General features: G+C 35.2%; 1 protein-coding gene across 1 annotated transcript in view; it reads right to left on the bottom strand.

The window, feature by feature from the left end:
- The window catches only part of SEMA5A (semaphorin 5A), a 651,274-nt gene that overhangs the window by 392,591 nt on the left and 233,322 nt on the right, over positions 1-25,361 (bottom strand). Inside the window, exon 5 of the mRNA XM_027868972.1 lies at positions 9,558-9,603. Within this exon, the coding sequence (XP_027724773.1) occupies positions 9,558-9,603 (46 nt within the window). The remainder of the gene's footprint in view (positions 1-9,557; positions 9,604-25,361) is intronic.

Here is a 25,361-nt window from a genome sequence, read left to right as displayed (position 1 = left end):
TAGATAGATAGATAGATAGATAGATAGATAGATAGATAGATAGATAGATAGATAGATAGATAGATGATAGAGGGCACAGGGTGAGTTGAAGATGAAGGGGTGATATCTGGAGAATAAAATTAAGTGGTGAGAAAGGATTACACTGGGAGATGGAGAAAGGGAGAGGTAGAATGAGGTAAATTATCTCATAAAAACAGAAAATAAAAGGCTCTTACAGTGGAGGGAAAATGGGAGAAGGTGAGAGGGAATGAGAAGATAGAGGTGAAGGCAGATTGGGGGAGGGGGTAATCAGAAGCAAACACTTCTGAGGAGGGACAGGGTCAAAAGAAAGAATAGAATAAATGGGGGACACAATAGGATTAAGAAAAATAGAGTTAGTTTTTCACAACATGACTACTATGTAAATGTTTTGCATAACTGCACATGTATAACCTGTATTGAGTTGCTTGCCTTTTCAATGAGGGTGGGTGGGGAGGAAGGAAAGGAGAAAATTTGGAACCTAAAGTTTTAAAAACACATTTGAAGAAAATGTTTTCACATGCAACTGGGAAATAAGAAATATAGGAAATGGGGTACAGAAATCTATCCTGCCCTATAGGAAAATAGAAGGGGAAGGGGAGAAAAGAAGGGGGGCAGAGAGAAAAGGGAGGGCAGACCAGGGGAACAGGTATTCAGAATGCATGCCATCTTGGAATGGGGCGGTGAGATGAGGTGAAAATTTGGAACTCAAAATCTTGTGGAAGTGAATGTTGAAAAATAAAAATAAATATATTTTAAAAAAGAAAAAAAAGTTCAAAAAAAAAAAGATCATTCATCAATGGATAGGGTAAAGGACTTAGGGATGTGTCCCAGAGGGAAAAAAAAAGTCTGAAGAAATAATTCATTTTCTTCAAGTTATTGAACAGCTGGCATGTAGAAGAGGGAGTCGACTTTTACTAAAAAGCCCAGCTCAATACATGGAAATTTAGAAGGTAAATTTCACATTAAAGCAAGGGACAAATTCTTCATTGGAGGTCTGTGAGGAGAGGCTGAATGACAACTTCTTGGCTAAGATGCACTGGGAAATTTTTTAATCAGGTAGAAGATAGCAGGCCGGACTAGATGGCTTCTGGAGTCTCTTTCAACTCTGAAACGGAAGATTCTTTGTGAGTATACATGTGAGTGGAGAGAGAGGGGGGGAGAGAGAGAGAGAGAAAGAGAGAGAGAGAGAGAGAGAGAGAGAGAGAGAGAGAGAGAGAGAGATTAAAGTTATGAAACTTGGTCTTTTCTGAAAAGAAAAATTACTTGCCTTTCCACTGGTAAAATGTTGTGGGCACATATTGTTATTCTAGGGTCAGAATTACCACCCTCACTCTCATTGCACTAAAAGCAAGTATTTTAGACACTCTCACTTAATGTTTCCCTGGCTGGAGATCAAATCTTTTTGGCCTTTTTCACAATGTTTTTCCCTTATACACAAAGAAAATCATTTAGATATGTCAAATGCTGATTCCCTTTCAACATTATTGTTTCAAGTTCCTAATATCAACTAAATGAAGAGGTGTAGAGGTTTGGGGTGCTGGGAAACCCCAAGATTGCAGTGCCAGGCCCTGCCTGAAAGAATTCAACTCAAATCTTCTTCTAGTCAGACAAAAAGTTTATTAGAGATAAATTATATAGGCCAGTCTCTTAAGGAACCTGAAGATTAGTAGCCATAGGAACGAGCAGGCATGGGAGTCTCAGCCTTTGGGCATGAGAAAGTCTCAGTGTTTGAATGGGGGCCAGGGTGGATCTTATATACTCTAAAGTAACTTTGGGTGGCCAGAGGAAGGGGAGGGGGTGGTTGGGAAAAGGGTCTAGGTGAGAATTCCCTTTGGAAGGCCTTGAATAAACAATGGGAATTGATGATGAAGGGAACTGGAAGGTAGAAGTTTGCTTTCAAAAGGAGATAAAGAGAGTAGATAAGGAACCTCAAAATTTAAGGGTTTTCTGGGACCCGTAGACAAACAGGAGCCAGATTCTTTTTCAGGCTAGGGGCAAAGGTGCATCTGAATAAGATCAAAAGGTAAGGCTAAGGCTTTCAAAGGGAAATAAGAAGCTGGGGCCTGTAGAGCCAGATTCCCTTTGAGGCAAGGGGTGAGGATCTCGACTTGGGCCAATAACCCCTCATAAAGAGCTGTGTCCAAGTGCATGAACCATACCATCATTGTATATTCAATGATATTTACTGATGTTCTAGCCAGAGATAATGATGATGGCTATTATGTATCTTAATTCATGAAGACACCTATCTTGTTTCATGCATTATTCTATTTCTGAAAGAATCTTTGACAGCAGAACTTTATCTACTCCTTAACCTTCCAATATATCCCCTAAGTTATACCAGCACCCACACCACAGTCTGCTCCATTCTCCATACATGCCTTGTAAACTGATTTTTCTATTTCTCCTCTTTTCTTTTAAATTATTTTATAAAGGATGGTTCTCTGGGAGGAGGAGAAGGAGGAAGAGGAGGACCCAGGGAAAATCCAGTTGGGTAAAAACAAAGGATAATGTGAATCTATTTTTAAAAGGATTAGCACTTCTCACCTCCTCTATAATTCATCCACCTTGCCTACTCAAAAATGTCCTACTGCCTCTTTCATTTATCTTTATCACACTAAAATCAAGTCCCTGCCCACACTTGTCTCTTCCTAAACCTTCATCCATTTCCAACTCAGCTCTGTCCCTTGTCCAGACTCATCTCATTGCTGTCTTCCCCTTCACTGGTCACCTCCATTGCTCTCTGGGTCATCCCTGTTCTGCTATCTGCAAACTGTCTCATATGTTTCAGGACTTTTCTCTTATCTCCTCACTTTAGTCTAGTCTCTAATAATAAGATTTACAGCCTTGTCCCAGGCTGTCTGAAATGCCTCTTCAACATAGGGCAGAGAAATATATCTAATGGCTCCCTATTCCTTACTGATGAAAGTTCAGGGGCCTACACAGTCTGCTACCATCCCATCTTTTCAGCCTTTGTGTTCTCTATGAAAATGCCTTGCTTTTTTAGCCTTCATGCCTTTGTTCAAATTGGTCCCCATTTCTAGAATGACTTTCTTTCTCTTGGTGAACTTTTAAATTCCTAATCATCATTAAAGCCCAACTCAAATGTCACATTCTCAAAAAATCCTAGGTCTTGCCTAATGCCACTGACCTTCAGACTCCCCAACCCAACTGAACATCTCACAAAGCTCTTTGTTCTGCACTTCTCAAGTGTACTTAGAGTGTGATATTGCATGCTATTTGTGTCTTCCTAGGGATAGGGATGGTCAGCTAGTGAATAGAGTGCTGGACCTGGAGTCAGAAAGACTCCTCTTCCTGAGTTCAAATCTTAGCTTTGTGACCCTGAGCAAGTCACCTAACACTGTTTGCCTCAGTTTCCTCATCTGTAAAATGAGATGGAGAAAAAAAAATGGCAAACCATTCCAGTACCTTTGCCAAAAGTTGAACATGACTAAAAAATGACTAAACTACAACAAAGGGATAGGGATCCTGACAGTCAACAAGCATTTATTAAGCACTTGTTACATGCCAGGCACTAAGCTAAATGCTGCGTGTACAAAGAAATGGGGGCAGGGAGGACAGTCCCTGCTCTCTAGAAGCTCACATTTTAATGGAGAATAAAAACATGGAAATAACTAGGTACATATAAGAAAGATACAGAGTAGGTAGAAGGTAAAATCAGAGGGGAAAGAGAGATGTTTGGCAGAGATAAGGACTAGGAAAGGCAAAAGGTGATATTTCAGCTGAATCTTGAATAAAGAGCGTTGGAGGGTGGGGAACAGAATTTCAGACAAAAGGTAAGTAAGTGCAAAGGCACAGAGATGAGAGACAGAGTATAATGTTCAAGGAACAAGAAGGAGGCCAATGAGGTTAAATCATAGAATGCATAGAGAGGAATAAAAGGGAAAAAATGGAAAGGTAGGAATGGCCAAAGTAGTGAAAAGCTTTCAATGCCAACCAATTGCTTTTAGAGTCAAACTTTGTATTTGTCTTAGAGCTTAGAATTGTGTTGCACAGTGCTTTATAAACAGTGAGTGCATAATAAATGCCTTTTAATTAATGTCATGATATTCCTGATATTTTCTGAGTCAGAAGTAGCATTCAAATTTCTTATTTCATTTTGATACTTTCATTTATTTAACAATATTTACAGAGCAGCCCAAAGCATTGTGGTAATCACAGCAAATAAAACAAAGATGAATGAAACATTGTAATTGTCCCTTATATTCTACTCAAGCCTTTCCTATTTCACCTTTGCATCCTAATTTATATTGCAATTATTTGCATACATCTTAAAATAACTTCTAGACTATAATTGTCGGGAGGTGGGGAATCTCATATTTGTATTACTCCAGATATCTAGAAAAATGTCTTAGGAACAATTTATGTCCACAAAATAAATATCTATCAAATTAATCAATTTTAAATTGCTACAGGAGATGCAAATAGAATTGAGAAGATGTGGGTCTAAAGACCCTAACAATAATTAACTGATTGACTTTGGGTAGCTCATTCATTTATCCTTTCTGGGTCACAACTTCGTCTTTTTAAAAATAAAGTAATTTCACTAGATTTAAAATTAAAACTCTAATAGTATTTGACAAATAAAGATAAATAAATAAAAGGTGTGTATTTAATCACTAGAAACCTTTGTGTGAAGGAAAGGGAAATGAATTTCTTTTTGATCAATATAAATACAACATATAATTGGAAAAAATATACATCAGTATAAATAGCCCATTTGAAATTATAGTGTAAATAAAATTAATATATCATTCTTTAAATTACACAGTAGAATCCCAACAGGGTATAGTTACATGCTAATGTTATGACCCATTAGAGAGGTTTATTGATAATATAAAATGACTCAATTTATTTTTAAATTTTCATTTCATATTAATAAAAGAAGGCAATTTAAATTCATAGATTCTAATAGTTTCTTTGTGAAAGGTCACTAAGGATTTCTAAATGTATTTTGCTAGTATATACACTGAAAGAGAGGCATTTGAAAAGCAACTTTCCCCAGGCCCATCAAAAGTATACAATGAATTATGTAATTAATTAACATTTTCTCATCATAAACAAGAAATGATGCTTATCCCTAAAGACACAAAAAGCGAGGTAGCAAACCATCCAAGAATTACTCCTTTTCCCATTCTCGTAGGTAGATAAAACTGAACTACAAATTTAAAAAAAAAAAACCTTCCTTAGACAATCCCAAACAAATAATAAAAGAGATTTAACAGTTTTCTGTTTGGAAATTGTAGAGACACAGGTGGCAGATTGGAACATTCATTTTAGTTTTTGTGCTTGTTCTAGCTGTTGTGAGTGAGAAACAGGCTGTGAATTCTCTTTCCCTCAGTAAAAAGCAACATAAAGATAGATCTTGAGCAATTTCCCAAAATAACATTACAAGAGATATCCAGGCTGGATTAGTTCCAGCCCTTTTGTGTTCTTGGGGGAAGGGGGAGTACACTGCAAGATTTTGACTACTGGCACTTCACTGTAGGCTTCCAGATGTACAAATGTTGCTTTCTACCAGCTGTACTTTTTTTTCTCAAAAAACACAAAAGCCTGATTCTTGTAAAGTAACCACAGTGATCAAAGCAAGGCGGGAGGAGGGGGGTTGGGGGGGAGTGAAATGCAGGGTCCATTATTACGGCAGAACCAAGTAGACATCCGAAGTGCAGAATTTAAAATATCTTCTGTTGCTATACATTTCAATATGACTTTTTTCCTTCAATGTATCAGAATACATTATATAGAATAAAATAATGGAGTAATGCAGTGAGATACAAAAATGCCTTTTCATGGAGGGGCAATGAAAATTCAGCTTAGAAAATGATAAGACATTATCTGAATATCTGGTCGTTTTCCTCAAATGGTTTATTTTTTCAATAATTATGAATTTTTAATTATTGTACCAAAAAGAAGATATGCTATGGATATTCCTAAACTAGACATTTTTTTTCTTTTTTATCATTATTATTCTAAATTTAAACAAAATCATTTAAGATGAGCATTTTAGATAACTGATTTCTTAAAAGTGATTTGGATTTATTTTCAATTGCTTCAAAATAAGAATTTGTCTGATGTTCTTTAGGGAATTCACTTTAAACAAAAACATGGATGGATGAATAGTGGGAAGATCCACCAGCAGGGGATATCCTTCCCTTCTATTTCTTTGTCTTTTGCTCCATTCCCAGCCAGGGACCTCAGAAAAAATCCCAGGTGCTTACAGGGCTTTGATAAGAAAAGAGTCACAAACTCTATTTCTTCCACAGAGATGAAGCACCACCAGGCCTTACCATCCACCCCACCTCTATAACCTGAAGATCCCTAACACTATTATGAAACCTATTGATAAGCCTGAGGATTCAAGGACCTTGACACCCACCCTGCCTTGCTTTTAAAAGACTCTAAGACTTTCTATCTGCCCTGCAGCTGAAATTTCTTTTATATACTGTCTCTTCCAATTAGAGTATGAACTCCTTGAAAGCAGGAAATGTCTCCCTTCTTCTATTTGTATTCCTAGCACTTTGAACATATTAAATATTTAGTATTTTTGCTTTAATTCATTCATGAAGTCACAGAGAGAGAGAGACAGACAGAGAGAGACAGACAGAGAGACAGAGAGACAGAGATTGAAATTGAAGAATCTTTCCTAACCAAACTCTCATTTGACTTGCTTCTACTTTACATACCACAATATTGATGTAGGATAGGATGGTCTTTGGAAGAAGTGATATCTCATAGGTGGTGAAGTAAGTGTGTATTTGAAATAATTGTTCTGGTGAATCTAATTACAGCACCACATTTTGTTTTTGTTTTGCTACATTCCTTTTTTTAAATGATTATCTCAGTTCTCTCTTCTTTGACATGGGTTATTTGTACTGCTTGAGTCTAACGGCAGAGATAAAAAGTCTGCAGGTAGAAGTTTCTCTCTCAGGTTAACTCAAAACCAGCTTATATTGAGCTGATTTCTCTTGAGATTTATTCTTTGACTCTTAATTTCCCTGACAAAATTAGATCACTACTCTTGAAATCAGGGGAGCTTTCTTCCTTTCACACTATTTTGCTATGCGGCCTTAGACGAGCCATTTTTACCTCTGTAGACCTAAGTTTCTTCATCTGTAATATGACAGAGTTGGGCTAAATCAGGAGTGTTAAATTAAAATAATGTTTATACTCTACCACTATCTAAATATTTTTCTTATCATAAAGATCTATTCTTATAATTATATTTCATCTTTAAACAAAAGGTTGAATTATATGACTTGAAGAACTTTAGTTTTGAGAACTTTGGACTACCTTATCTCTAAGGTCTTCTTTAGCCCTAAAAATCTATGGTTCTGAGGGTTTTAAACTAAAAGGAATACTGTAAAGTTGAGATAAGATTTGCTATAGAAAAGTGATTCATAAGTAGAATGGAAATTAGTATGTCAATCTTATCTAAATCTGAAATAGAGTTTGGTTTGAGACCCAAGAAATTTGAAGCTTACAAACATTCATAAACTTTGATGCTAATTCTAGTGCATAGTTCCTAAAGTCAAATCCAGTTGTATTTCTCTCAAATTTGAGGATCAATCAAATTGTCCAACCTTTACTAATTTCCTTTATTAGTGCAAATGATATTTTTATAATCTCTTATATAGAGGAAAGAACAAGAAATGAGTATTAATCAAGGTAATATTTGAAGTCTGTATACATAGCAACTAGCATCATTTTATAATTTTTTGAGATAATGACGTGATACATATAGCTGACAAAGAATTTGATGTAGTCGTAGGTAGCAGTATTCTGGATAAGGAAGCTGATAATCCTATTCTATCATGTCCTGGGTAGTCCACATTTGGGGTATTGTGTTCTGAATGTGATACTTTATGAAGAACTTTGACAAACTGAAGAACACAGAGGAAGTCAAGTAAAATGGTAAAGTGCCCACGTTCATGCCATCTGAAGACAAGTGCAAAGAATGAAGGATGTTTAACCCGGAGACAGGGGAGAACAGGATAATCATCTTTGGGTTTTTTTTGTTTGTTTGTTTGTTTGTTTTTGTAAAGTGATTTCACATGGAAGAGCCATTAAATTTTCTCTGCTTAGACCCATTGGACATAACTAAGACTAATGGGTAGTTGTTGTAGAGAGGCAGATCTAGTCTTGTTATAAAAAGAGCTCTTCACAAGCAGAATTGGCTGCTTCAGAAGTAGTGGATTCTCTCTCACTATAAATCATCAAGCAAAGGCTATGTGACCGTTTAGGAAGGATGCTGTAAAGGGCATTCTTGTTCAAGCATTAATAGAATTAGATGGCCTTGGAATTCCCTTTGAGATTCTATGATGCTGAGGTGGTGCAAAGACTAGAACTGAATTTTATTGAAAATATGGTAATCATATAGAACACTAGTAATAGTGTATCACTATGCAACAATTATTTAGGCTAAATATGGTACAGTTACCTTACACATAAAAGCCTATTTAAAACTAGTGTTGGAGCCATTCTGTTTAACAATGTTTTCACAACTTTAGCCATAGCTTTTAAAAAATTCATACCACAGTCAATTCAAAGGTAAAGTTGTAAACCAAATTACAAGGACTATGTGATTCATTTTAACATAGCATTGAGAATATTAGGACAGTTGGTTTTGTTGTTGTTGTTTTTGACTTATGCTTTTTCTGCAGGTAGGAAAAAAATTAGCAGAGCTCGAAATGATATCAGAGTTTAAAGGGATGAAAGAGGTCATCTCATTCAGCCCCATGTGTAAAAGAAAGAGAAGAAAAAAGAAAAAGAAATTTAAAAAAACTAACTAGTTACTGCTTCTGTATATTGTCTAAGTACCATGCTTTGTAGTTGTGATCAGTTTTAAAATCCATGTGAATAAATGATGGAGCTTATGCAAATCTTCAACTTAACAGGCTCATATTTTTTCAAGAGCAAATGGGGAATTGAACTTCTTTCTAATTACTTCTCAAGCCTTAGTAGCAGGTTTGCAAGCTCTAATAACTATAAGCAACAATTCAAAGGAAGCAGATACTGAGCTGTGCAACCTTCCTTTTTCTCTACCATTCTTTCATAAACATGGAATACTCCTTGAATTATCATTACAAAAGGAGAGCAATTATGTCTTTTTTTAACTACATAGAAGAGGTTTCACAACAAAACCTTGACAAGATGTTTCCTACAAAGAAAAAAAATTCTAAAATGAAAACAGAAAGCCCTAACCACCCAGAAATCTGTTGAACACTATTTACCTTTACCTTTCATTAATGACAACAAGGATAAATCAGAGTTGTACAAGTGAGGCAGTGACAGATCCTCCTGGCATGGTTCAAAAGCTAATCTAGACTTAAAACAGGTGCTGTGACTTACATCATGAAGGGCAGCTAAGAGAAGGAAAACAGCTGCCAAGCCCACTGTGGTTTTGAACCCTCTCTATCCCTTGATTGATGGCTTATATACATCTGTTTCCATCACATCAAGCAAGTGAGTTAATTGAAGTAGACAAGGTAGGAGATAAAAAATATGTTTCCCCCTACCTGAATAAGTGACAAATCCTCAAGCTTCAACCTGAAGAGGTAATTTCTGCAAAATATAGAAATGGACAAAGACAGTTACAACTTTTATTTTAATTGATGTATAAAATATGACTATCAAATCAGGGAGGGCAGTACATGTCCTAATGTTAAAAATGTACCAATTTGAGCTTCACTTTCCCTGTAACACAAACTGCAAGAAAACAATTGATACACAACTCACATATTTCTCAGTAACTAATGGCTAAATCATGCTTTGAATATAGAGTATACAAAAGAAAACGGAGGTCTTATATTAAAAGTAGGTATATAATTTTAACACTTATCAAAGACTCTATGATACTGCTCTATGGAGAGCTAGTCTTCTCTGTTCTAAATGATTAGCTCCTCTTGACATATTTAGCCATTATTGTAACTCGGAACCTCTGGATTAAATAATTGTTGAAGCTCTTCAATTTTGTCTTCTAAATAGTCGGTGTTACAAAGCTATCTCACATTTTAATGAGGGAGAAACATACGAACAACTATGTACATACAAAATATATATAGGATAAAAAAACAGATTATCTCAGAGGAAAGCATTACTATCATTAAGGGGAATGGGGAAAGACCTCAATAGCCTCAAAAGTGTACCAATTCTAACACAAACTCCTTCTACATATACTTAATTTGGCATGGGGCTCTCTTGCTGCCTGAAACTGATGGATACCATACTATTTGATGGCATCACAACTTTATTTATTTACTTATTTTCTTTGCCCCCTAGAAGTTTCGATTTCAGTATTGGAAAACAGAAAAATCAGTCAACCCTCAATGCTGCACAATGACTAATAGCAACATATTCTTAAGTATTTTTGAAGACTTATAAATGTTTTCCTCACAACAAACCTCTGAAGTAAGTAGTATAGTATTATCATCATTTTACAGATGAGGAAGCTAAGGCTCAGTGGGTTTAAGAAGCTTATACAAGGATGTACTGCTTGCAACTGCCTATCATGATATATCAGCCATGTACTGGCAATTCCATAGTTAAATCTCTGCAGTTAATAAACCCTGTTGTGATAGACTTTGATTACAGGAGGACATAAGCATTTGGTGGGTTTATTGTAGGTTAATTGTATAAAAATGAACAAAAAAACTCTACCCTTACTTCTCCACTGTGAATAGCAGTAACTCTGTATAGAAGTGCTCTATGACTACAAACTGCTGAAGAGCTGCTAATATACATTGCGAGAGGGAATTTCCTCATCAGAAGTTTTCTACACTGGAGAAATCACATGTCCAAATAGAAATAATAATTATTCACATACACGTAGTGCTATGCACAAACAGCTTTCTTCACAAAAACCCTGGGAAATAGTACAAATCCTATGTTATCCTCATGTTATAGATGAAGAAACAAAGGCTCATGATAATTAAGGAGTTTTTTGTTGTTTTGTTTTGTTTTGTTTTGTTTGCATGGGGTCACATAGCTAGTGAATAGGAGAGGCAGATTTCCATCCAGCACTGCTAACTTTCTATTGTGACTAAGGAGGACAATTCATGTCACATAGCATAGATAATAAATGTATAATAATTTAAACTTGGCTTTGGACTGGATTACATAGGTCTTTTTAAAAAAATTCTCCTGTTTCAGCAGCAGCTAGTTTGTTGTTTTCATCATAGTTGTTTAGACTACAAGTAAAATTGTTGGCACTCCAGGAATATATTACTAGCAGGGTAAGGAAAGAGGAAAGATTCAGGAGGATCCTGATTAATGAAGGAGGAAAAGCATCCTTGGATGAAAAACTGATTATGCACAATAAATTAAATAGATAATAATTTATACATGGATAATCAAGAATTAACTTTGTAATTCTGTCAATGGACCCTTGAATTCATCCCTACAGAGGTGTTGATTGCAACCCTTCCCTTCTTATGTGATCTTATTGATAAGGAATTTTTAACACTAGAAGGATCACTTATATTGGCAGCATTATTTTCCAAATATTATACAATCGTCTAAAATATAACCAGTGTCATAAAGCTATGTGCCCCCAAGCAAGTCACTTAATCCTGTGTGCCTCAGTCCAGATCCTTCTTCCTCTACCCAGTCTTCCCCAGTGCCAGTCTTCAATGTCCTCACTTTCCTCTTAAATGTAGTATTTACTTCCTGATCCCACTCATTTAACACTGTGCTTATGCCCACATTATATTCTTCTTCTTTTTGAAAGTCTGTCTTATCCTCCTAATTATGTCTTTAAAGGCTTAGACAGGCATATCTTTGTATCCCTAGTGCACAACACATGACCTTATCCATGCAACAATGATTAAGAGCCTAGTAGGTGGCACAGTGAATAGAGCACCAGGCCAGGAATCAGGAAGACCTGAGTTCAAATGAGGGCTCAGGAACTTAATAGCTATGTGACCCTGGGTAAGTCATCTAACCCTGTTTGCCTCAGTTTCCTCATCTGTAAAATGAGCTAGATAAGAAAATTGTAAGCCATTCCACTATTTTGCCATGAAAACTCCCAAAAGGGGTCCTGATACAATTGAAGAACAACTGAAAATCATGTCCAAGATATTGTGCTATATTCTGAGGGGCATACAAGTATAAGTTAGAGAAGGTTCCTAGCTTTAAGAAACCTACAATATAGTCAACCTAATTGGATTTGTATAATGACAAATGCAGTACAAATGAGAAAATGATAAGTGCATCTGAGAAGTATCAATCAATAAGCATTTATTAAGCATGCCTTTAAATCTCTGCCTTTGTACCTTGGTTTACACAAAGTGCTTTCCTTATAAATCAAGTCAAATCAACAAGTATTTATTAAGGGCCTACTATGTGACAAGCACAATAAAAGTATAAAATAAGTATTTTTTAGAAGGCCTGCAATTCCCTTGATGTATGTAATGCCTGGTGAGGCAGCTCCCTCTACTTATGCACTTGCTCTACAACATGTGGTCTTAGAGAATTTTGTAGGGCACTGAAAAGGTTGGCTTGCTCATGGCCACTTTTCCAAATAGCAGGTATTACTACAGATCAAGAAACTCAGCCTGAGAGAGATTATTACTTTCTGATAAAGTATTAATGAATTATAAAAAGGATAAGATAGCTTATAATTGGGCAAGCATCATTACTTTGAAAGCTTCTTCCACCAGAAACAGAAAGCTATTTGTTACAATGGAGTTCCCATTATCATACTCAACAGGGATACAGTTTCACATTGTATTCAGTAGACTAATCAATTTATGAGAGTATAGTGAGTGACTTGTGTAAAAAATTAATAATAATAATAATAATAGCAAGATTAGTTATAAGAGGCTCAGAGGCTTCTATCCCAGTACAGAGAAGATTCATGATATGTTCAAAATGTGAAAAACTTGAGAGTTTATTTTTATTCAATCCAGCAGTATGTAGGAGGCAAGATTTCCAATACAAACATTTATACAAATGTCAAAGGATGAACCAATCCCTCTGGGGAAGAATGCAGGCATACCACAGAGACCAATACTCTGGGGAAGACTGCTTTCCTTTGAAAGTGACCCACTGACTAACACCCACAGAGAAACAAAGAACATTATTATGCATGCTAGGGCAGGGGTAGTTAACCTATAGCCTTGGTGACCTTCATGACAGTGAAGACAAGAGCCAGAAGCACTCTCTCCCCTCTTGACTTCTGAAACTAGAAGCAAACAAAGGAGAGTCAGCATCATTCCAACTGTACTGAACCAACATACTAATTCACTTGGAAGTTGGACTAGTCTCTTTACCCTCTACCTTGGTCCTATAGATTTTTGCCTCCTTCAGAACCTTTGTTCAGCAGTCACTCCCTCTCTTCTGAATCTACAATTCTCTCCTTCTGCTGGCACCTCCCCTCAAGCATAAAACTTCTCAAGGCTAATCTAATGTTAAAAATTAAAAAGCCATCCCTCAACACTGATCTAGAAAGAGTCTCATGGCTCACCTAATCCAGTTCCTTTATTTTTACCATAATGACACTGAAGTCCATAGAGACTGAATGACTTGCCAAGGTCACATGTATACTAAATCACAAAACCAGAACCAGAACCTGAACCTATTTCCTCTCTTTCCAAAGTCAGTGTTCCTTTCATCACACCATGAAGCCTCACCCAGTTCCATTCTTATTCCCATTCATTCTCAACATCTTTTAAAAGTTGTTCATGTCCTAAATCTCCCCTTTCTCACTGACCATTCTCTTCAACTCTAGTCTGTCTTCTGCCCTTATATTATATTGAAATTGTTATCTCACAAGTCACTAATGACCAAGGACCTCTCTCAGTCTTTTTTCCTCCTTTTACACTAAGCAATATCTGCCACTGTTAACCATTCTTTTCTGAGATACTGTACTCTCCTGGTTCTCCTTCTTAACCACTGTTAAGGTTATTTTCCTAACCCTTCTCAGTCTGTAAATCTTTATCTTCTTTCTGAATTCATGAAGCTAAATACTTATTAAGGTTCTGGGGGCAGCTAGGTGGAGCAGTGGATAGAGCACCGGCCCTGGATTCAGGAGGACCTGAGTTCAAATCCGGCCTCAGACACATAACACTTACTAGCTGTGTGACCCTGGGCAAGTCACTTAACCCCATTGCCTAACCAAAAAAAAAAAAAAAAAGGTTTTTTAAGGTTCTGGCTTTAGCCCTCTTATTTCTGAAATTTCTCCTTTGGCAAATCTATTCATTCCCACTGTTTCAACTATCATTTCCCAGATGACTCTCTATTCTTTATCTCCACACCTGGGCTCTTCTTTGAACTCCATAATGTAGTTCCAAATGCCTATAAGATATTTTTCAAAATGTCTAAAATTAAGCTTATTCTATTTAATCTCCATCCACCCCAAACAAGACCTATCTCTTTATAACTTACCCATTAATTTTTCAAGATGAATCTTCAATTACCTAGATCTAGAACATTACCCCTTATCTTCCAACTTCATAATACCCTTTCCCCAATGAGACTTTATGTAGTACTTTGTACCTCTTATGTATTTACTCTGTACTTTTTACAGAGTAATTTTTATAATATTTTATCTCTCTATTGGGTCTTAAACTACATAGACAAAGGGACTATGCCTTATCTAATCTTTGCATTTTCTCCTAGGCTAATCAGAGTGCACTGAACACCAAAGGTTGATAATAAATGTTTGCTGTTTTAATCTTTACACGCCCAACTTCACATAGCTATTAAGTGGTAGCGCTGGGACAAGGGCTAAGCTTCTTGTCTCCTACACCAAAGACCACTCTGTTCCACCATACTGATTCTCAAAATTATCACCCCATGCAAAGAAGACTTGGGTTGAAGCCCTGTCTCTGGCAAATACTAGCTGTGTAACCATGAAGAAGTCACTTAATTGCTTGGTGTCCCAGGTAGCTCTCTTTGTAGTCTACAGATTATAAAGCACAGTAAGATTGCCAAAATATACCAGCAGACTTTCCATACATTGATAAAATCACAGGTAATCAAAAAATTCTTTATTAATATGTGTATCCATTTTGTTTTCATATGTATTTCCAAATTATTTTAATGTCTTTTGGATATCAAATTGTAAATTCCAAGAGTGTTAGGCATTGCCTATTTAAATTGATTAAATTGTCCAATATAGTTCAGTGTGAATGTGGACATCTAATGTATTTATCATGGTCATTAAATTTAAACTATAGTCAGTCTCTACCTTACTATATTCAGGTTACAACTGAATACCAGGTAACATTTTACTTTGGGGATTTCTTACCTATCTTGCAACAAGACAGAACTGAAATCCCATTAGACAATTTGATCCATCACAGTTGAGGTCTATAACCCATAGAAGTTAAAGGTTACAAAAAGAAAGAAACCTGTCTAACAGGAATAAAAAATTGATATTCCCAGATGTTGGGTCACTCACACAAACTAGAGTAAGATCTATGGTCCTTCTGAAAGAAGCAGGTCTCCAAAGGAATACAAAAGAGGCAATCACTTTATCTTTCAATTGTGAGAGGCAGAGAAGAGGAAAAGCAATATATGTGAGGTACACTAGAGAGGCCAAGGACCTTTCCCAGCATGAGAAATAATTCCATTGGATCAAATCCGACTAAGAATTTTAACTGCACAACTCATTGAGGGCCAGTTTACTTATCAAATAATGCTGCTCTTTTGAAGAGATAAAAGTACTAAATGTTTTCATCGATCTTCATAGCTCCCTAAGATAAAAATAGGCAGTAATAATGCACATCACCAATTTTCACAGAGGAAAAAGCCTAGGTAATAGTAAGTTAAGGAATTAGGTCAGTTTCTTTGTTCCAAGTAGTCAGAGAACTGAAAAGTTCTACACTTCCCCAAATTTCTCCTCTAATTTGAAAGGTACAGAGATGAGATTTTAGAGAACTGAGAACAGATCCATTTTCTAACTGTAAAAAGAAAAAATGTGAGTTTAAAGCTCCTGTGGAGAGTGATTTATGATGAAATTAACCAATTATCTCAAATCAACATGTTATATAACAAATTCAGATATGTAATACTAACAATATACTTTGAAAATTAAAACTATCTTCTGCATTTGAACGCATTATTGTGGGACACAAACCACTAACTCATTGACATTACCCAAACTGAAAATGGTAATCCCATTCATGATTCTCATTAGCTCCCTGAGTGATTTTCCATCCTTTTTACTTTCTAGTTTACTGATTTCAGGAAAATTTTATTCATCCTTTATGTACCGTCCCTTTACCCACAATGAACTATTAGCAGCAAATGATAACATAAAACAATATATTGTCTTATGTTGTTAGATTATAAATAAAGCTTTTAGTAGATCAAGTCAATTTTTGTCTTATTTTAAGGCAATGAAATAGCCTGGATAAGAGAAGGGCTTAAGGAGTTCAGCATCTTAAGAAATTTAACCAAACAATTCATTTTACATGCAGGTACTTTGAAGAGTTTAACTCTCAGTTCCACTAATTTTAAATGAATAGAGGTATTTTTTAAAGTAGGATTTTCTTTTTTAAATTTTTCGAATGAATTCCAAGAGCCATGTGAATGTACTTAGAACAAAATGTTAAATTTTTAAAACTCTTTCCATAAATTTGTGATTAGGCAATCCTTTTTTGTTTTTTTGTTTCTAACTGATGTGCAACAGTCAGGAAAAAAAACATACAGGAATTTTACAGTAAGGAAAAATGGAGTCCTCACAGCCTTTAAAGCTATCCATTATGTTATTAAATAGCTTTTTAAACAATGAGTCTTGGAGCTTTTAGTTTGTTTTTTTTTAATTCTGAGAGAGCTCAATAATGAAATGAATTAAACATCTCATATATGCATGGAATTAAATAAGAACACAAATTATGGTAGTGTTTTATCACTGAGATAAAAACTAACTGAAAGACATCACCAAGCAAAAGTACAAGTCTCAGCCTGCTTCTAGATTGACTTCGCTCTCCTTGCATGTCCATCTCAACCCTTCCTCCCAAGTACATTTGGTACAAATATGAACTCCCACTACACAAATAGGAGTGTATGGACATAAGGTAGTATTAAAAACTAAGTAATATTACTTTTTTATTAGTAGTTAAAATTTAGACCAACAGAGTAAAACTTGATGCCTTTCTTTAAAACATGGCAGTTATTTTAATGATACATTTCTAGATATATATTGGGAGTCTTTTTTCATAAAAGCATAAAATAAAATAAGTCAAATTTCAATATTTAAGTAACTTAAAATATATCAATACTCTTGAAAACTAATGATTCTTCAAAAATCTTGTAGAGGACTCTACAAAAAAATACAATCTTCTGCAAATAAGGGTAAAAATAGCTTTATCATACTGCTTGACAGTTAAATGAGATAACACATATACAGTACATTGTGATCCTCAAAATGCTCTACAAATGATAGTTATTATTAAAACAAAGTGCCAGGACTATTGTAGACACTTGATAAATGCTAGTTAACTGACTGACAAACAAATGTATGCAGAGTTTTTCCATGCTGAGAAAGATTTCAGGCTTTTAGGAAGCAACTTGATAGGAGAAAGAGAATTACTTCTTTATGGTTTATAGTCTGAAGTATGGGGTATTTACCACACAGCATCTCACAATTCTGATGCTTAGAATCCTGGCCTCTGTTTTAATTGTGACTGAATCTGCTAGTGCACCTCTCCTCATAGTTCCATGTATGTCCTATCACAGCCTCCTCTTCTCCAGTTCCATGCATTTCTATGCATCTCATTAGAAACTAAGTTCCTTTTCCTGGCTGACTCTCCATAATCCCAAGCTGATTGAACTGTGTTTTTAAAGGGCTACTCAGGGATGAGCCCTGTTTGTTCAGTGATGTTTCTCCTTTCTGACTAAATCAAAGCAAGGTGCTTGTATGTCCATAAAAGGATCATCAAGTGATAACACCCTGTCACATCTGAGATTATATCCTATGACTACATCAACTGAGATGGTAAGGTAGTGAAAAATCAAATCGCATCTAATTTATACTCTATCTTTACTTAAATGTTTGCTATCTGAAGCAAATCAACCAGTGTCCTTTTGGTCAAAGTCCAACAATTGGAAAATCAATCCTGTTTAACAAGTATATAGACTTACTATAGCTGGAAAGCCTTCTAAATTCACAATCTTAATAAGCAGAAATCATTTTACAAAATTTTCAAAGACTGTCTTGATGCTTTCAAAGTTTTTTTTCCTCAATTCAAAGATAATAAAGAAAAGAAAATTAGTCTATCAATGGATACAATGATAGAACAGATATTAGTAAATAAACGCTCAATGTTGTAGAAGATACATCATAAAATCAGATTTGACTTATGATGGAAAACACATCAGAAAACTGTCCACTTACAGCATTAAAAAAAGAGAAAAATACTAAGTTTTTTTTTTTTTTTCCTAGTGGATCTCTGCAACATTAAGCATCCAAGAATAAGGGTCTCAGTGAGAGCCAGCAAATAAGTAAAAGTTCCATATATATCCTCAACAATTTCCCCCCACCACCAATGTAACATCCCCTCTGACCTCTTCTTCTAAATTCCACTCCTACTAGTATATTACATTCCCCCAGAGAGAAGCCACTATATTTGATTCTAGCATATACCCTATTATTCCAGGATGTTACCGGAAGGATTATACACAAATAACTTCTGGCTATACAATTGCCTTTTTCTTTATGCAGCTCACAGATCCATTGGATATTTGATTTATCCTGTTCCTTTCTCTCAGTTATTAGAATTGGTTTTTCATCTTTATAAAATAATAACTAAAATATTCATAATCTTTAAATTATGACCTCATACCACTTTCCTGCAGTGTAGTAAAACTGGTTTTTGCATTATTTGACTGTGGAATGATTTTGCTGGCTTATATTAGGACGAGTAGATGTCTGAAATTTACCTATGTATCTTCTAAAGAACCAGATTCTGGTAGGCTGGAATTGGGGTGTACTGAGGAAAAAGTTATTCATATGATTTTAAATTCATTTCTCTTCCCATTTTAAAAAAGGAAGTTAGTAATTGATCATAACTACATAGTATAGACCCATCTCTAGGAGAGATGGTATGGAGGGTTGCACAATCTGTGGCCTGTGGGCCACTTATGGCCAAATGTGCCACCTGAAATCCTTTGGCATACCCGTGAGCCATAAGTGACCCGTGGGCCAAAGGTTGTGCAGGCCTAGTAGAGAGCCTAGGGTGCTAAAAAAAAAATAGATGATTCTCATCCTTTCTATACTATTAACTCTCATCAGCTTTGGATGGAAATAGAGATACACACATATGCACAGATAAGATTCAGTAAAGCTTGGTAGATAGATGACTAGTCATGAAACAAAGAAGACAAGTTCAAGTCCAGTTTCTTATTCGGACTAGTTCTGTGACCCTGGATAAGTCACTTAATCTCCCAATGTCCCAGCTAACTTATTAAGACTATAAATTACAAAACCAATACTGATTTCATTAGCAGAGGGAATTTTCTCACAGAGAGTTTTCTATAAAAATGAAATAGCAAGTCTGTGCATACATATACATATATGTATATGTGGGGGGGCATACATACATGCATACATATACATATATGTATATGTATGTGTATGGGCATTAATATGTATTCATATATAGTCATATGTGTAAATACACACATCTGAGAGTGTGGAAATGGGGGAAGACTTGGAATTTCATCACTATGGGGAATTCTGACTGTGAAAACTCTCTACTGACACAGATTGGCAACTCATCTTTAACTTATTCTTAGAGAGTGGCCTGGGTCACTGAGAAAAGTGACTTACTCATCAGGGCACATAGTATATAGCAGGTTAATAAATGCTTTTTGATGAATGTCGCAAAATCAATATGTGTCAGAGTCATCCCTCTATCCATCCAACCACACTGCCTCTCTCCAAAGATCATAAGTCAAAGAAAACATTCTAAATACCTGACAAATAGAGACACAAAATTTTCCTGCAGAAGGTTTGAAACATGAAAGTTATTTCAAAAATCTTTCAGGATAGTCAGCTGTCTATCCATCATATCATGCTGCCCCTCCATACATAAATCAGTTCATTTTTTGTCTCTGTATCTCTCCTTTGTGTGGTCTGTGTCTGTCTGTATCTGTCTCTGTCTACCTTGGTCTTTCTGTTGCACTCTGTTTCTCTCTCTCTCATTCTCTCTCACATTCTTTCTCTCAATCTCTCTCTCACATTCTCTTTCATTTTCTCTCTCTCATTCTCTCTCTCGTTCTCTCTCTCTCACATTCTCTCTCTCTCTCTCTGCCTCTCTCTCTGTCTCTCTCTCTCTCACACACACACACACACACACACACACAAACACACACACCTGCAACACATATATTCTCACACACATACAGACATACTTCAATAAATCTATGATCTCATCTATATGAGCAAAGTGGTCTGAATGACAATCGTTCCTCCTTTTCTCATGCTGAACAACTCTTTCCTATTGTTATTGTTCATTCATTTCAAAGAGGACCAATGACATCAAGGGTGATGACTTGCTCATGAATTGGATTTAAGTGAGACAGAGTTACACAAATATCTTCCCACAAATCCTTCACATGGAGTTCACCAAATGTGTGTGGAAATTCCTATAAATTTCTTAACTCTCCTGGAACCAACTTATCAAGGGCTGTCCATTGGTTATCCATCTTGTGTATTACTAAATCATCTCTTTAAAAAAAACAGATTTTGTTACTCTATGTGCTTTTTTATAATTTTCTTTGATCTTTATAATTATCTTTCATCTAATCTTTGTGAAATAACACAAGATTTTAAAAAATATTATTCAAAAAAATGAAACTGATTCTACTTTATCCTATTATAAATTTATTTCTTTATTACTCACAATCTCCTATTAAGACATATACCCTATCTCAGTCAATATGGATGTGTGACAATATAGATGATAAAACCTATGCCCTATATCTTGGTTTCTGTATCACTGATGGAGTTATATAGGTTTATGCTAAGTAATTGAACCAAGAGGAAATATCATATGTAATATGATCAAGATCCAAAAAGAAAAAGACTCAAGCACCAAAAAGTTGTTGTTGCTGTTGCTGTTTTTAAAGAAGGAAAATTACATGTTTAGATACATTTTCAAAAATGGTTTGAAAATGATAAACTTTTTTAGGAATGAAGGAACTAAAGATCAACAAATAATACCCTACTATAACTCTAATTCTAGGCAAATGCCTCATTTACACGAATAAGGAAATAATTTCTGAAGTATATCTGTTGGCCCTTTATTAATAATGACATTAAAAATGATCAAACCCAAAATTTAAATCTGGAAATTAATTTAGGCAATTCAACTGAAAATTATTTGTCATTTTCTTTTGTTAGGGGTCCAATACTTTCCTCTTTAGGTTATTATATGAAAATCACACAGGTTGTATTTCAAACAATACTGATTACAGGTAATATAGGTAATTTGTGCAAAACTGTGCCAGTTAATTCATTCATTATAGGACACAGTGCTCTAACATATTCCCTAGGCAATTGCCTAACACCAAAAACAAACTCAATTTTAAATAAAGTACTTTATTATTCTTTATCAGTGTCATAGTTTATACAGTAAACTATCTATGGCTCAGTAATGAAGCCGGTTTATAGTAGTAATATTACCAATCAATTCATAAAGTAAAATACCAGAGTCCCAAAATTATCCTGTCTAAAAGGTGTAAGTGTTCTTTTTACAATATTATAGAAAACAAGTGGCTGTCATATACCAACCGATATACCGGACTTGAGTTTTTTAATTGACAGAATACATAACAAAATTTATCTCTCAAAACTTTGCTTTAAATAAAATAACATAATAATGCTTTTTCTTTATAATTTTCAAAAGACTTTTAGCATTCTTCACTCCACTTCATAATTCATGAAATGGCACTAGCACTGCAAAGACCCATAACCTATTCTTCTTTATTTTGTTTAACTCTCCTTTAGGTTTTGTTAATTCTAACAATTTTAAGAATATGACATCATACAGAAAACTATAATACACAGTATTTACTGATGATTGTGCTAAAAATCACAAAATAGAGACCATGGAAGAAGGTTGCTACCAATTGGGGAATCAGGAAAGTTTTACTGGAAGCAGTGGCATCAAGTTGAGCTTTAACAGATCATACAAAATCCAATAAATAGGAGGGAAGAAGATATTCTGAGAAAGGGGAACATTGGAAGCAAAAGCATAGAGGTTGGAAAGAACAGTGCATATTTTGACAGCAGGGAGGAATCAGGTTTGTTTTAAATCCTTCTCTCTCTCTCTCTCTTTCTCTCTCTCTCTCTCTCTCTCTCTCTCTCATAATCTCACAGAATCTCAAAGTTGGAAGATACTTCAGAGGATATCTAGTCTAACTGATACCTGAATAAGAGGCTCTCTACATTCTACCTGAAAGACTACCATCACCCTTTGAGAGCAGAATCCACTGTTGGGGAAATTGCTACTTGCTGGGAGACCATTACAGCTTGGGAAAGATATAAGTGCAAATACAGATAAAACTAGGATATTTGTCCCAATATATCAAATTTCAAGATCACTAAAAATACTTGAAGTCCCTCAGTCTAAGAATCAACAGACTTTCTGTGGTAGCAAGAATAATGTATTTATGAGAAGTTACCCAATGTCCTACTTCTTCCTAAAGTGACCCCACTCAAAGCAACCCAATCCTTGATATGGTCATACTTTGTCCTTCCCTGAAATGACCTCCTCAGAAATTGCTCTTTTTACAGCTATTTATTTGCACTAAGAACCCAAAATTGTTCATTAGAACCCTAATTATTAAAATTATTTTTCTTACATTGAGATAAAAATCAGCTTCTCTGAAATTTTTACCTGTCACTACTAAGTCTGGCCTCTGTATCCAAGCAAAAGAAATCTAATTCCTCTTCCAAAGAACAACCATTCATAAATTTGACGACAGCAATAATGTCCCCACAAAAGCTTTTCTGATCAATGATAAACACTATCAAGTCATTCAAACAATCCTCACATGGCATGGTTTCATGTTTTTTCATCACCTAGTCACTCCCCTTTGACAGACTCTAGTTTTCTAAAGTTTATTTTAAATGGTGCCCAAATCTGAAACCAACATTTCTTAAGTGTTCTGATTAGGTATGAGTACAGTGAAACTATCATCCTTCCTCTTAGTGATATGCCTGTATTAATGAAGTATAAGTCAATGTTAGAGGTTTTTTGGCTATTATATTTATTGTTGATTTATACTTCTGGGTCTTATTTTCACATGAAATATGATCTAGCCATGCCTTCCCAATCATGTACTTTACAGTTGATTTCTGAATCACTAGTAAATTTCATCTAGATTTGGTCCAATCATCAAGATTATCTTGGATAAATGAGCAACATGTTAGCTATTATTTGTGTTAACTTCATCTTTGGTGAACATGACTTCCATATCTTGATCTAAGTTATTGCCAAAACATTTGAACATTACAGGACAGGTTGCTCAGATACTCTACTAAAAACCTTTCTGAATAACATTGATTCATTAGTCACTACCCTTTGGATCAACATCTCTCAGTTCTCTTTCATCTCTAGAAGTTGATCATTCTATAGTCTAACAAGACTTCTTGAAGGAAAAAAAATAGGTACTGCAAAAGTTGCGGATTGAGTGTACTGTAATCATTGAAGGGGGAAAGAAATATGATTACATAGTAATGAAAAATCAAGATCTAAAAAGAGATGGAGACTATTTTATGAGATAAATTAAAATCATATATTTGAAAACAGACTCACCAAATATTCCAGTTCATAAACTGGGATAAATAATATTTCCCCCCTTTTAAAATAAGGATGGAGTTGGATAGTTCTATAGTACCTTGGCCCCATCAATATGCAAACAAATAATTCTGGTTCTTAGGTCTTTTTGAATGACACATAGAAGGTAGTACAGTTTAATGCTAAATAAGTGGAATAATCTAGCCAACTTACTTGACCTCTCAGTGTTTTAGGAAACTCTCTAAGCTAAAAGTTACAGAAAAGGTACCAAGCTGCAGTGATGGACAGAGCATCCTTATTGGGAAGGTCATTAAACCAATGAAATCACAGGTTCATTTATTATCACTATACATAAAATAACCTGTTATGTGCGTTCAAATCACAGTTTTCTATATAGTAGTCAACACATTATTTAGCCCTATTTGTTACATCACCCATGTCAAGTTCATAACTAATGCCAATTCATACGGAGAGGAAAAGAGGGGAAATAGCCTTATAAAACTGTAAAACCATTGTCATGAATGATAACAGGTATGATCAAAAAAGTACCAGAATAATGGCAGAATTGCCCTAAAATTCAAAAATGAAAGTATTGTGGCAGAGTTAGCAATGTTAAGAGCCTAGAATATTATAGTGCTAAAAACGGAAAACAGATTCAGGTTTTTCCCCTTTACAGGAAGATGTTCCCCTTATCTCCCAATATTGCAGGGTAGCTGCAAGGGAAGATAAGTAACTTCATTTCTACAGAAAAAAAAAAAAGAGAGGCATCAGGGATTAGGCACAATTTTGGTATGTGTGGCATTGTTGTACTTTGGAAGATGGCTAGGATTTATGTACACAGCAGCACAGAAAGAGAGATAATTGGTGGGTGAGATTGTGTTCTAGAGTTACATTTACAAGAAAATAGGAGTTGAATTAGAGAGGAGGTAGTTGCCAAAAGTATGTATTTTAGGAGTTTCCTAATGGGGCAGGTAAATTAGATTAAGTACTGAAGTAGGACGCCCTTGACACCATAGGCATTTAAGGTGTGTACGTGAGATTCAGGCATGTGGCCCAGCTACAAGGACCTTCCATGTACCATATTCCAAGACATAATGAGTAATGACAAAAAACTAAAAGATGAGATTTTTGTCTAATGCAATTTATCAGAATCATGAGTATCTGGGATCACTTTCAGGTTTCCATTTTGTAAAGAAATTGCTGAGAGGGAGAAGTGGAGAATGGAAGTAAGAGATCTAATGGAAAATAAAATATATGGCCTGAGTATCTATATATCAACATCCAGAATGTTATTAAAGGAAACTCAGTATTTTAACACAAGTAAGTAAACAAAGAGGTATTGGCAAACCCTGATAGGACAGAACTAATGATTTTTATGGCAATGTAAAAGTAGTATGACATAGTAGTGACTTAGAGTCAAGAAAAGCTGGATTCAAATCTCACCTACAGACATGTACGACCCTGGATAACTCACTTAAAGACTATGATTCTCATGTGTAAAATTAAGATAATAATACTTATAGTAACAACTTCATGGGGTGGTTATGAGTCTCAAATGAGATAATTTAG

This window comes from Vombatus ursinus, unplaced genomic scaffold (assembly GCF_900497805.2).
Source record: "Vombatus ursinus unplaced genomic scaffold, bare-nosed wombat genome assembly UNPS02014791.1, whole genome shotgun sequence".
In the NCBI taxonomy this organism is placed as follows: Eukaryota; Metazoa; Chordata; class Mammalia; order Diprotodontia; family Vombatidae; genus Vombatus; species Vombatus ursinus.
Note: the sequence above shows the minus strand (reverse complement) of the source record. Positions and strands in the feature narration are given on the sequence as shown.